Source organism: Trachurus trachurus, assembly GCF_905171665.1.
Source record: "Trachurus trachurus genome assembly, chromosome: 21".
Classification (NCBI taxonomy): Eukaryota; Metazoa; Chordata; class Actinopteri; order Carangiformes; family Carangidae; genus Trachurus; species Trachurus trachurus.
In genome coordinates this window covers 12,815,154-12,828,004 of record NC_139899.1, presented here as the reverse complement: position 1 = coordinate 12,828,004, position 12,851 = coordinate 12,815,154, and the positions used below count along the sequence as shown (strand labels likewise).

General features: G+C 40.6%; 2 protein-coding genes across 2 annotated transcripts in view; one reads left to right on the top strand and one right to left on the bottom strand.

Moving 5' to 3' along the window:
* The first annotated feature begins 1,053 nt into the window (after nucleotides 1-1,053).
* Nucleotides 1,054-7,612, top strand: myl1 (myosin, light chain 1, alkali; skeletal, fast). The gene is made up of 6 exons (XM_083996625.1): nucleotides 1,054-1,328; nucleotides 2,102-2,129; nucleotides 4,604-4,747; nucleotides 6,182-6,355; nucleotides 6,442-6,519; nucleotides 7,070-7,612. The coding sequence occupies exons 1-6, from the start codon at nucleotides 1,203-1,205 to the stop codon at nucleotides 7,096-7,098; spliced, it is 579 nt and encodes a 192-aa protein (XP_083852751.1). The 5' UTR covers nucleotides 1,054-1,202; the 3' UTR covers nucleotides 7,099-7,612.
* A 1,997-nt stretch (nucleotides 7,613-9,609) lies between these two features.
* The window catches only part of map2 (microtubule-associated protein 2), a gene marked incomplete at both ends in the record, with an annotated part of 40,637 nt that continues 37,395 nt past the window's right edge, over nucleotides 9,610-12,851 (bottom strand). The window contains 2 exons of the mRNA XM_083997233.1: nucleotides 9,610-9,831; nucleotides 10,590-10,702. Of these exons, the coding sequence (XP_083853359.1) occupies nucleotides 9,610-9,831; nucleotides 10,590-10,702 (335 nt within the window). The remainder of the gene's footprint in view (nucleotides 9,832-10,589; nucleotides 10,703-12,851) is intronic.

Sequence of the window (12,851 nt, the reverse complement as noted above, 5' to 3'; positions counted from 1 at the left end):
TCCACATTTCTATGATGATGATGATGATGATGATGTTGATGAATATGATAATGATGATGATGTAGGCTGATTGTGTTTCTGGAAACTCTATGATCTGTGCTGGTATCTAAAATAAAGTGTGGTGTGATGCTTGAGTACACAGCTCCGATGAGCCCAGCAGAACTGCAGCAAGACATGAGTTACAGTAATACTCAACAATAACTGATGTGAGCATAAAAAACTAGCAATGATAATCATATGTTGATGTCCTGTCATAACCTTCTTCCATAAACACTGTCACTGTGGGACTTAACTCCTGAATATCTGGCTTAAAGGATAAGGCACATAAGGTCATCAAAGCAAAATGTGAGAGTGTGGAGAGTTGAGAGCGAGCCACCATCAAACACATCCCTGATCTACAGCGCTCAGGGCATATGATACTTTTTCTTTTCTGGGAAACCATCCTCTCCTTATTTACAGTGTCTTATTTCTGACCGTTCACTGAAACATTATTTTCTACTTGACTCAAGCTTATGTTTACCACAGTGAGAAAGAAATGACGCAACTCCATATTGGATGAGCTCCTCATTTTACAGTTAAAAGCTCACTGTCCTGTCAATGACCCGTTCGGTCTTTAATTATCATATTATTTGTTCCTAAGATTTTACACAAACAGTAAAAACAGTCTAAAGGTTTCTTGTCCTTTTTTTTTTAACGTCTTCAAATGTTACAGCCGTTAATCATCCTCAAATAGACGGGGATGCGTCCTGGTAGTGCGTAATGGTGCGCAGAGCTGCGCAATAGTGGAACTGTTCACTTGTGATGTGAAGAGGAAATCGCAAGGCCCCAGAGTTATGTAACCTTTCACACCGTTTCCAGTGTTTTCGTTTTTGATTATCGATATAAGGCATAAATAAACACTTTCTGGCCCGCAGCCCTATACTCCATGTTTAGAGAGGACACCCCCTCCCGCCTCCGACACACACAGTCAAGACACATACACACACACACACACACACACACACCCCTCCCATCAGCTATCCAATCCTTACCCGGGGACAGCGTTGACGGGGGTCAAGAGGAAAATAGCCTCATATATATACGCCCAAACGGTGATTTCTTGCTTCGAGTCCCCTCCACTCTGTGCTACACTCCTTGTGTTGTCACCCGAACCGGGAATTGTCTGTGCATCAGGAACACAGTAACTTTTACTACCTGCTGAAATGGCACCCAAGAAGGACGCTAAGGCTCCCGCCAAGAAGGCCGAGCCCGCACCAGCACCTGCACCTGCACCCGAGCCCGCCCCCGTTCCCGCAGCTCCCGCCGCCGTCGATCTGTCCGCAGTCAAGGTACAATGAGAGTGAGAGAGCATGATCTGGCCTTGGAAGCAAGGGATGGAGATAGGATGAATGGCTGCTCAGAAGGAGCTGAGATTTGACTTGTTGCATGGTAGAACTAGACCTACACTGCAGTTGTTAGAAAGAAAAGAGGTTGTTTAGGCAAAGTAATGCTTTTATCTTATTTCAAACATTTGGGAGGAGAGAGAGGAGCAGGGGACTGATGTTACTTATCTGATTATAGGAGTCAAGTTATGGAATAGAACAAGGATCCAAGCATCCTATCCTATAAAAGAGACAATGATGGGAAATAAAGAGGTCAAAATGTCCTTTTATTATGGGCCTTTTTCCTTCACTGGACATCAATCTTTACATTTATTGGACACATTACTACAAATATCTGTGAGTGGATACACAGTTAATAGTGAGACAGTCAGAGCAGCTACAGGCTCCAAGGACCACAGTCAGAGAACGACTAGAACCATGGATAGCTCACCAAGGTTCAGACCACGCCCCCCACCCCTCTGGATTGGACTAAAAGAGAGGTGACTGATGGGTAATTGCAATGCAGGGTGACACCAAATGTGGACATGTTAATGTAGCTAAAGATGGACCTCCTCAGATCAGATGCCACCATGTGAAGCTAATTTTGGCAAAGAGACAAATTTAATCCTAGTTTAGACCTGATTGATTAGACTAGATTAAATGGAATGTGCACAATCACTGTGACTTTGTTGCATTTGTTTTATACTAAACATGGCTGCCTTGTGTTTGTTTGCTTGTAGATCGAGTTCAGCCCAGACCAGGTTGAAGGTAAGTCATTCTCATTTTACCTTTGAAATCATATGACATTCATCAGCTCATCTTCCTCTTGAGGATGTCTCAGCCCACAGTCCTGGAAAATAAGAAAAGGCATCTTATAATAAATCAGCATGAGAGAAACTAAGAAGGTTCAAAGTAGTTTGATAGTAAAGCTGTGAAGAAAATTGTGTGGCCTTCTCATAAAGATTGATAATGCAAACCTGCAACATACTTGGTGCGGGGTTTTAAAAGGCTCATGACAGATGGTCACCCCTGTCATTTGTGTTTTGACATTCCTCGAGAATATCAGATGGCTTGTGAAATGTGATAATGGATGTGTGAAGCTAGGAACCCATTCAAACATCCACACACACCACAAACAAGTAAACGTTTGAGATTATAGTGAAAAAAGAATATGGTGATATTTCTAACAAATACATACAAACATATTTCTTGACTGTTATGCATAGCTGATATTAATATAAACAGAAAATCAGGTTATTTGGTCATGCAACATTTCGCAAGTGGATCTGAATATGTGCAGACTTTCTTTCAAAACAAGCAGCAGCTGATTGTGCCTGATTGTCACTTTAAACCAGAGCAGCTGAAACAAACATAGTAGATTAGCTTGTTTCATCTAAAAACATAGAGGAGAAGGATCAGTGAGGATATTAAAATCACTGATGACTGGTGGGCAGAGCATCACAAATCAGTTTCACCAACCCCTATTACCAACTGCTCTTATTAAGACTGTTTGTTGGCACTTTACTGGTAACATTAAACTCTCTTTCGCTAGATCAGTGCTAAAGCATTATGCCAAGAACAGCTTAAAATAATTATAATGATATTAAGAAGGAGCTCATTTATTGTTTCATAGAGGGATAGACTAGAAGGAAAATGAAATGATAAGAGTTTGATATCGAGAAACACCTGTGTGCTATTGGCCCTTTGGAACTAGACGCCACCGGAGCAGAGCTGTTGTCTGGACGCCTACGTGTTACGCTGCAGTCAGCATTCCCTTCTTTTCCTCGGCTCAGCCACAGAAGGCCTTGCCTTTAAAAGGAGGGGGCTCATATTCTCAGCTATGTTTATCAATTCCAAGGTGGTCTTTTAAAAGAGCCCGCAACCCTGCTGAGAGAGACAGGGAGAGAGGGGGGAGAGAGAGGGAGAGGGAGAAGGAGATGGCTGAGATAGAAATAGTATGAAGGTTGATGGAGCTTGGCAGGAGTCAGTCTGTCCAGCCTGTGACACCACAACATATAGAAAGGTTTCGGACAAGACTACCTCGTCAGTTTGTAGAGCAGCTTCCTCCACCTGCTGGAAGAAATACCAAAGACACAGTTATTATGCAAACAGCTGACTGCAAATGTGGAAAAACAAACATTTTACGCATCCTAGAGAAAATGCACAGGCGTCTCGTATAAATCAAAACTGTTTGGTTTATTAGTTTGAATCAAATTGCATCTGGAAAATGCGGCCATTGTCTGCTTAGACCATTTTTAACATGAGGTTTCATCTACTGACTCCCACAGATTATTTCAATGAACCTTGACATTTAAAATCACATTAATATTATGTGACTCTACATGAATGTAAAATACATGGATATCCATAAGATATAAAACATACAAACACACATGCAAATAAAGCTAATGCTAAGTTCTTTCAATTAAAGGGATAGTTCAACATTTTGGCAAATTGGCCCATTGCCATAATCCCTATAGCAGAAGGTTCAAAACTGCTGATGCGCGTTCCCGTTGGTGACAGTTTTTTGGCAAGTGGTCTCTGCATTTGCCTCTAAAACAACTCTGTCTCGTAACGTTCCGTTATTATCTCATAGCGTGGTGAATGTGCAGGTCACAACTTGTCCACAAGAGCGTTTTGGAGTTGTTGGATTGTGTATCTGATGAGTTTGATGAGGGAAACCAAGAAATCCCATTAGCCTCCGTAGCGTAGCTCTGAGCAGCTCGCGGCCCTGCTCCGCCTTTCTAAAAATAACTTGCACCGACAATTAAAGGTAACAAACCACTACTAAAACTATAGGGATTATGGCAATGGGCCAATTTGTCAAAATGTTGAACTATCCCTTTAAAGTGAAACTTCTAGACTCACATTTGGTCAAAATGAATTTTGGTGCAGTACCTTAGTTACAAAAATGAAATAAAATGTATTCTAAAAACACAAATATAATTTTAATTCCAGGAAAAAAAAAAAAAAAAACTTTACTCTGAATGAGTATGTTTTAAGTAGGCCTACCAGTGTGCAATAAGTATGACTTTCCATAGGAATCACCACAATAAATAACATACAAAATCCCACAAGGAATATAATACAAATACACTGTGGAAGGTAAAGTGTTCACAAGGTGACGTTCTGTCAATGTGAACTCACGGTTGAGCACCTCTGACACACACAAACACAAATCACCTGATAGAAGTGACAAGAACAATCGAGTGATGACACTCTGTCTTCCTCCTGATCCACAGACTACAAGGAGGCCTTCGGTCTGTTCGACAGGGTGGGTGACAGCAAGGTGGCTTACAACCAGATCGCTGACATCATGCGCGCTCTGGGACAGAACCCCACCAACAAGGATGTGGCCAAGCTGCTGGGATCCCCCTCTGCTGAGGGTAAGAGAACTCTTCTATATATGTAATTTGATTAGTTCAGAGTTTGTGTGGTGGTGTGCTTGTGCTAAAGCTTTTGGGTGTTAAAGACAATTCAATAGATTTAAATTTGATGAACTGATACTGAGTAATTCCATAAAGTGCAAATATTTATTTTATTTTCTAATGTACTTGCACTGAAATGCTACAGCAAACTGGATTTGAACCTACACTACTACATTTAGTCGTAGTCTTTACATAATAGGATTATTTTTGGTGATATTTTGATTGAAATCCCCATGATCTGCAGTGTACTTTAAAACACTGTTATACTGTAGCTATTTTACATATAACTGATTTGTCAGAAATGTTATGCTTAGTAGTACATACATAGAGTGTGTAGTAACTAGTGATGTATGGCCCTGTCATTTATCACTGATGTTCATGGTGTAGTCACTGTTTTTTGGTACAGTACATAAAATGCCCCTCTTGTACATTTTGATGAAATATATGGAGGAAGAATTAATCAGTAGTTGCTTTTTATGGCTGAAATCTGACATGTTTAGTCAGATCACCTGAAAAAATATCATTGAAAGAACACAGAAAACAAAAATATGTCTGAAATGAGCCCAAATCTCCACCATCTTTAGGCTCGATACAGAGTGAAAATCCAGTATGTACTGACAGCTAGTGGTTGAAATTGTCACTGCTGTGTAGCGCTACACTGTGCTCTGTGTAATGTGAAACATCTCAGCTGGATGTTGTTGGATGTGCAAAATGTCTCACTTGTCCACTTCCTACTGAGACAGTTAATGTGGTCAGACATGCAGCAGATTTGAAATTGGTAGCCTGTAGAGGTTATTCAACATTTAGTCTGGGTTTGATCTTTATACTGTATGTTTTGTTAGGTTCCTTCATTTGTTTGATAAAAATGATTAAAAAGCTGGGCGGTGCGTGGCGCAGTGGGTAGAGGCTACAGTCCTCACCGCAGGTGGCCCCGGTTCGAATCCCGCGTCGGGCAGCCCTTTCCTGCATGTCATTCCCCCTCTCTCTGCCTCCCCGTTTCCTGTCTATCTCTACTGGGTACTATCAAATAAAGGCAAAAAGCCAAAAAAGATACTTAAGAAAAAGAAAAAAAAAAGATTAAAAAGCTGTTGTGATCAGACATAAATCTCTGGCACCATGACCATTATCGCTGACGACAGAGCCATTGCTGCACATTACATAATTGTCAAATATAAGATCAGAATAGATCATACAGTATAAGTAAAGCAAAAAGTAAATAAAACATGCACTGGTCCAAATATGTGTATGATAGTATAACCTGTAGTGTAGAGGCGAAAATGTACTGGTGAGATGCACTGATGAGGATTTTGTCCATGTGCTGCCTATTGACTCTGACCTGACCGACTTATTTACCTCTGGATGCAACTAACCGTTCTGTTTCCCTCCATGCAGACATGGCCGCCAAGAGAGTAGAGTTCGAGGGCTTCCTGCCCATGCTCCAGACCATCATCAACAGCCCAAACAAGGCAGGATTCGAGGACTACGTTGAGGGTCTGCGCGTCTTCGACAAGGAGGGCAACGGCACAGTGATGGGTGCTGAGCTGCGTATTGTCCTGTCAACACTGGGTGAGTCAGGCTTCGTGCTTGGTGTGTGTGTGTGTGTGTATCACTGTGTGTCATTAATACTGGTTGTCCTCTGCCTCCCCCTACAGGAGAGAAGATGACTGAGGCTGAGATTGATGCTCTTATGACAGGACAGGAGGATGAGAATGGCGGTATCAACTACGAGGGTAAGTTACAATATTATGATGAAAAAGATATTTTTAATTTGTGTATATTAGTGTTTTTATATCATTTTAAAGGGGCACTGCAACCATTGTATACTTGAAACCATTTATTAGGAGAGTACACCTCAGCCTGTGAAAGCAGTTTGATTATGTCATCAGAAGAAAATGTGCTATCCAGCTGCATTATGGGAAATGTAGGATTGAGCATTATTGTAGCTTGGTTCATAATAGGGTCTAAAAGTGGGGATATTTATAATCATGCTACGCAGAGAGTGAAGTGTCTTTACTGTGTGTTAACTTTCCACAGTTTTGCTAAGGAAGTGAATACACACTATTATGTTTTATAATGCATGAACTGAGGCAAAGATATTCTATTGTGTTGAAGTCCATATCTCAGATGTTTCATGTTGCTTATATCTCTACATTTGAACTTTCATGTTGAACAAATATTGTCTCTTATTTCATTGTGATTTATTTTTCCACTCCGCACTCACTCATTTCCTCTGTTCTGTCCTCTGTCCTCTGTGTGTGCTGCCCTGGTCTTCACCCACAGCCTTTGTCAAGCACATCATGTCTGTGTAAGGACCCTGCCACTGCGGTGGTGACCATCGTATAAGTGCAGACCCCATGGTGTCACGACATCCACTCACTGTTTCCTGAGGAAGCAGGGGGAACAAAGGACTATGAGATGTCATTTCCTGAAACCTTCCTTTGTTTTATTCTAAACCTTTTTTTTGTCCAACTGGTGCTTTTTTCTCTCCTCCTCCTCCTGCTGTTCAGGAAGCCATCCTGGTTTCCCCACGAGATATTTCTTTCCTCATCTTCACCCTAGTCCCTCCAGTCTCATTAGGTTTTTTTTCTCATCGTCACTGGTGTTCACAGTGGAACAGTGATGGAGGGGAGGGTGGGATAATCATGATCCCCTCCTCTTGTCACTTTACTGTCTGGCTGGCTCTCTATCTGCCAGTGAAGTGACTGGTTTGGCCCAGGACTGGCCATCAAAACGAATCCACATCCTCACCCAACCCATCCCTAAGTCTTAACTTATTGTATCCTCTGCAATTTCACAATAAAATTTTCACAAACTCCCATTTTATTCCCGAATCGCTGACTCTGTTTATTCGATGCAACTCATTTGCATGATTGCATGTTAAAGGCAAAGCTTGACATTTTGAAAAATAAGCTCATTTGTTGTCGAGTTAATGAGACTGATACGACTCTGTCTAAATTAAATATGAAGCTACAGCTGGCAGCCAATTAGCTTGACATGCAACTCGTCATTAGTACGCTTGGTTTTTGTATGGGTGAAATCACATGGTGGTTGGAGGTGACTTTTGTAACCTCCAGGGCAAATGTTTCCACTTTTTGTGCATTCGCTAAATTCTCTCTAAAATGAAAAGATTGTTAAATTCCTGTTGTAACTATATGTCTCATCTAAAAAAAAAAGACAAGTGCTCCAGCATCAGTTTTTGTCCCTTTTATTGTCATTAATTATTGTAATTGGTGTCATATCAACAAGAGAAAAACTGCGTACATCTACTTGACCTTTTAAATACATTTACAGTTGCTGTAGGGTGGAGGCGGGGAGGGGAGGGGGGCACACAGAGATGGGGGATGCAGAAAAAACACAGAAGCAAACAAACAGTCGCAGGTGAGGGCAGTAATTAGGCAGGAGGCAAGATATACCACACATGGTGTCTGAAAAAGAAACTAGATCGACCAAACACTGTCCTAACAGATCTAACAGGAGTTGACCGAGTCCCCTCGGTCGTTTTATTTTTCTTCATCAAGTGTCTTTTTAATGGATTTTTCTCAAAAAAAAAAAGAAAAAAGATTTTTTTTTATCTTTTCTCACTTTCTTCTCCCACATATTGCAACATAACATCCAGATACGGTAGCATCCATGGCAAAACAACGTGGGCTCTGCACCAAACACACACACACACATACAGACATTTCAAAGTAGCTGCTCCTCTGCTAAATCTCAGATTGCCAAACTGTAGCATGTCCTCTTGCGGCGCAGACGGCAGACAGTCCCGACGAGCGCAACACCCGTCTGTTAGCAGAGAAACCTCTGTACTGTTCAATCATGTAAGCTGAAAAGACAATATACTTTTAGCTGTTTGCTTTTCGGATGGACGTTTGTGGAACGAACTCCAGTGTTTAATATTGTTCTGAAGTATAAACAGGCTTCTATATTGAACTACTGAGCAGGTACAAGTGTGTGATGCCCGTCAACAGGACTAAGATGCATTCCTTAGCAACACCAAATCAGCTGTCTGACACTGTCACCAAGCATTACACTGTAAACAACTAATAACTACAAAACATGAACTTGTTTATAATCTTTATCCAATAATTGAGGAAATAACTTACTAAAATCCTTTTTTTAAATTACAAAATAGCCTCTTTTTATATTTGAATCAATACATGCTCGTCATAACATAGACCTAGTTCTTGCAATAATGCAATTTTACAGGTATATTTTATAGCCATATTGTCACTTCCTGTTAAAATGTTTTGAGGACATTTAGATGGCAAAGAACTTGTATTTTTATACATGTTTCTATATATATTTGTTAAAGATATCATATTATATATTTGATGACAAGAATGACTTGCGTTAAGGATGCTTGGTTTGTTAGGTGGGTTGGCGTCCATGCACATTTACTGAGCAAGAACAACACGTGCTGCATGGTGTGCTGGTCACATTACTTCTTATTTTATGTAGAAAAAGGCGATAGCTGCTTCAAAACACTGATCCAGGGCCAGTCAAGCCAATACCTGGTCCTTACAGACTTAACCTTATCTATGACCAGTGCTCGGACTGAACTATTCTATGCAACATAATTGAAAGAGAAGAGGCCAAGAAAATGAATCACATATTCGGGTTCAAAATAAAAAGGACCAAAGTACCGTAGCTCCTAATGTGAGTCCCTACTTAGAGTGGAGAGATGGATCTTGAAGTGGAGATGTTCAGAGGCTCTGGTTGAGCTGTAGTTGGCCTCAGGGTGGCAGGAGTGGGCAGAAAAGTTTGAGGGAATCAGGCTGAGGACGTCTGTGGTGCAGAGCATGAACCTATAAATCCAGTGTTCACAAACCCTGCTTGGCCAGAGCCGCAGTGACATCCTCAGCCAGGGTGGCTAACTGCGGCGACTCCAGCATGTTCAGGCTGCCGGAGGATGAGAGGTGGCTGTCTCGGTGGCGTTGAGGAGACACCGAGCCGGAGAGGCCTGGCGACTGGACGACGATATCGGCTCCCTGGTCCGCGCGGGCCTTGGCTTGGTCGCGAAACATCAGCCTGTGGCTCTCAATCTATTGAGTGCAGGTGGTGTGACAGGAGAAGTATATGGGGAGGAAGTCAGACATCATTTTTATGTCGTGTCAAAAAAATATTTATGTTTCTTTGTGAGTCAACATGAGAACAACTGCAAAAAATTAACCACATTTACTTCTACATTATGTAATGATAGAAGTTTACACTATAAACCTACCACCTACCTTTCCCGATACCCTCAAAGGCAGATAAAGGAAAACAAGTTTTTGAAAGATTGGCCTATTGGAAACATTTAACACACATATATACATACACGTGTGTGTGTGTGTGTGTGTGTGTGTGTGTGTGTGTGTGTGTGTGTGTGTGTGTGTGTGTGTGTGTTGGTGGGTGGGGTTAAGGAAAGGTTTAAACTATTTGGATACTGTAGGGGTTAAGGGTACTGTAAGGTAAATGTAAACTATTGTGTTTTTTATCGAGTATCTGTAAGACATTTTTTTATTTACATATTTAACTTCCCTGGCTAAGACTCTGTCTGTGCCATTTAACTTTAGATGGACAGAAATATTCATGGATGATGGTGACCTCTCACTACATTAGGTAATAGGTAATTTGAAAAATAAGGACAACTAAAAAGTCTACACACTGTGACTTATAGAGAAAATATTATTTAGTAGGCTATACTGTACCTAATATTTACCTACAGGTATTCATAAAGCTATGTTGACTAGTAAGACAATCTCTCAAAAACTATGTTTTCCTTTAAATCATGGATTGAGGGCATGGAGCTGACACTTACCATTACGCGACCTCCACCAGGAATGGGGTGAGTATTATCCAGGGAACCCACCTTGGCTTGGGCCTTGTCTTTGAAGTCCAACTTCACACTTTCTATACGCACGTTACCGCCCCCTGGGAAGAAGCAGAGGAAGTGTAAACGCTATACAGGAAAATATTGATTTGGTTTTACAGCCTGTCAGCAACTGACTAAAGGTAATAGGACCAGTTTGTGTGACTGGACAGTTTTCTTGTTCACACCCTGGTTTCATGAAGAAAATAAATGTGCAACGTTGTGCTGAAAGATCCTGTGTTTCCAGTGAACCCACAATAAATGATTTAAAAAAAAAAGAAAAAAGACTGGGATACTGAGTGGCCAGCAGATGGTGCTGCAGGATCTGATGCAATGACCACAAAAAAAACAAGTGGGAGGGGAGAAGGCTTTTAGAACCTCACCGCAAAACAGTGCTCGAAACCTGCTTGAGATGCACATACTGTAGGCTTTCTAGCAATCACTATCTGAAATCTCTTCAGCACTGTAATAAAAACAGCCCTTCAGTGTGTCAACACAATGGGTTTATCTGAATAGAATGTACATATTTTATCAATAACCTGCAGTCGTCTGATCACGGAGACTTGGTTACATTTACAAAGGTTTTGGCAGATATGTAGCGAAGGTTCTTGTCACAACCTGAAGAATTTCAGTTGAGATGATCGAGGCTCCAAAAACTAAAGTTTTAACATTGACTTCCCAAAACCAATGCCATTAACCTGACTATGAACTGTATTTTCTCTTTTGGCTTACTCCTTCAGAGTACTACGAGCACTATGAGCCCACTTACTCTTTTGCACTTCAATGCACATCTCCATATTTATGGAGACTTGTTTTTATACTGTTTACTGTTCTACTGTATTTCTTATATATATATTGTTTTTATTTATTTTTTTACTGTACTACTGCCATGTGGAGCTGCTAAAACGTACAGTATTTTCACAGTAAATGTTGGTGACAATGTTGACAGTGACAATAAAGGATTCTAATTCTAATTCTAAGAAAGTCTTGGACACTTGGACAGTCCTTCCCTGCCTGATAAAGATCTAACTGAAGCAAGTCATTGTTAACACGCATGATTTTTTGTTCTTTCACAGTCAGTGATTTGAATGAAAAAATCAAAAAAACAAAACATATTCCAGGTTAGATCCAATCCTGTTGACAGCCTGAAACCACAACACCTCCCACATTCGGCCACCTGTGGACAGATCCATGGAGCTGTCAATCCAAATTCAGTTTATTGACACTTCCACCACTGTTATGGACTGGAGCTTCATTCGACTGGTGGTGTGCTCCTTCGGCAGTTAAATATAAACTGCAAATTACATTTATTAGTTACATTGGATCAAATTACACCTTAATTGTCAAGCCAATTTCATGCCTTGCCTTCACGCTCTGTGTCTGACATGTACCAGCGTTAGAGCGAGCACCTGTGGGAGTCCTTGGCCCCATTTATACTTGGTATTACTGTAAACTGCCATCTGTACCTGGTTATATTATCAGTTAATGACATCAGAATGGACATGAACATGCATTTACACCTGGTATGGATAGACTGCACTGCAATCAGATCTAAAAAAAAAAAGCAAGTGAATTTAATTTCAAATCTCTTTATAAGAGGGGAGAATAATCTGCTTTGCTGTGAACCTGACACCAGCAGGAGGAGGTGGGTTTGGGTGACCTGTCAACTCGCCATTTGTATCAAATCTGATACATGAAAATACATGAGTTTTTCAGACCTCTACATGATCCCCACTGTGATTTTTTTCCTGAAAAACCTAATGTATACAATCAGATACATGCAATGATCAAACAAACCACCAGGGTGCAGTTATTTATGCACCAGCAGGCCTTCACTTGGGACATTCAATATGGCTGCTGTCAGTCACTGACCCAAATGTGTTTTCTCATGGATATTATTGCCAATTTTGAAAAAGATAACGTAAGAAAAACGTAAAGATTTTTACTGAAACTTCAATAGGAATAGTTACTGCATTGATGCAAAGTAAAACTACTTAATATTTCATAACTTATTTTATAGTAGAACCGTGTTGAAAATGTGTGTATCAAATTATGTAAGGTAATTTTCTATGCAAATCTCCTATTCAAAAAAAATATATATATATATTTGAACATTTGTGTAAATTTTTTGACAGAAGGTCCAATAAAGGGTCCAATTTCAAAATGTTAGAATTTTCTGACAATTATTTCATGGTTCAGGCTTTACAGGGT

What these genes read in the sequence shown, in the direction of transcription:
- myl1 (XM_083996625.1), top strand. Translation starts at nt 1,203, where the DNA reads ATGGCACCCAAGAAGGACGCTAAGGCTCCCGCCAAGAAGGCCGAGCCC. An exon ending in CAGCCCAGACCAGGTTGAAG is followed by an intron (nt 2,130 to 4,603) that starts GTAAGTCATTCT and finishes CCTGATCCACAG; the next exon opens with ACTACAAGGAGGCCTTCGGT. An exon ending in GGGATCCCCCTCTGCTGAGG is followed by an intron (nt 4,748 to 6,181) that starts GTAAGAGAACTC and finishes CCCTCCATGCAG; the next exon opens with ACATGGCCGCCAAGAGAGTA.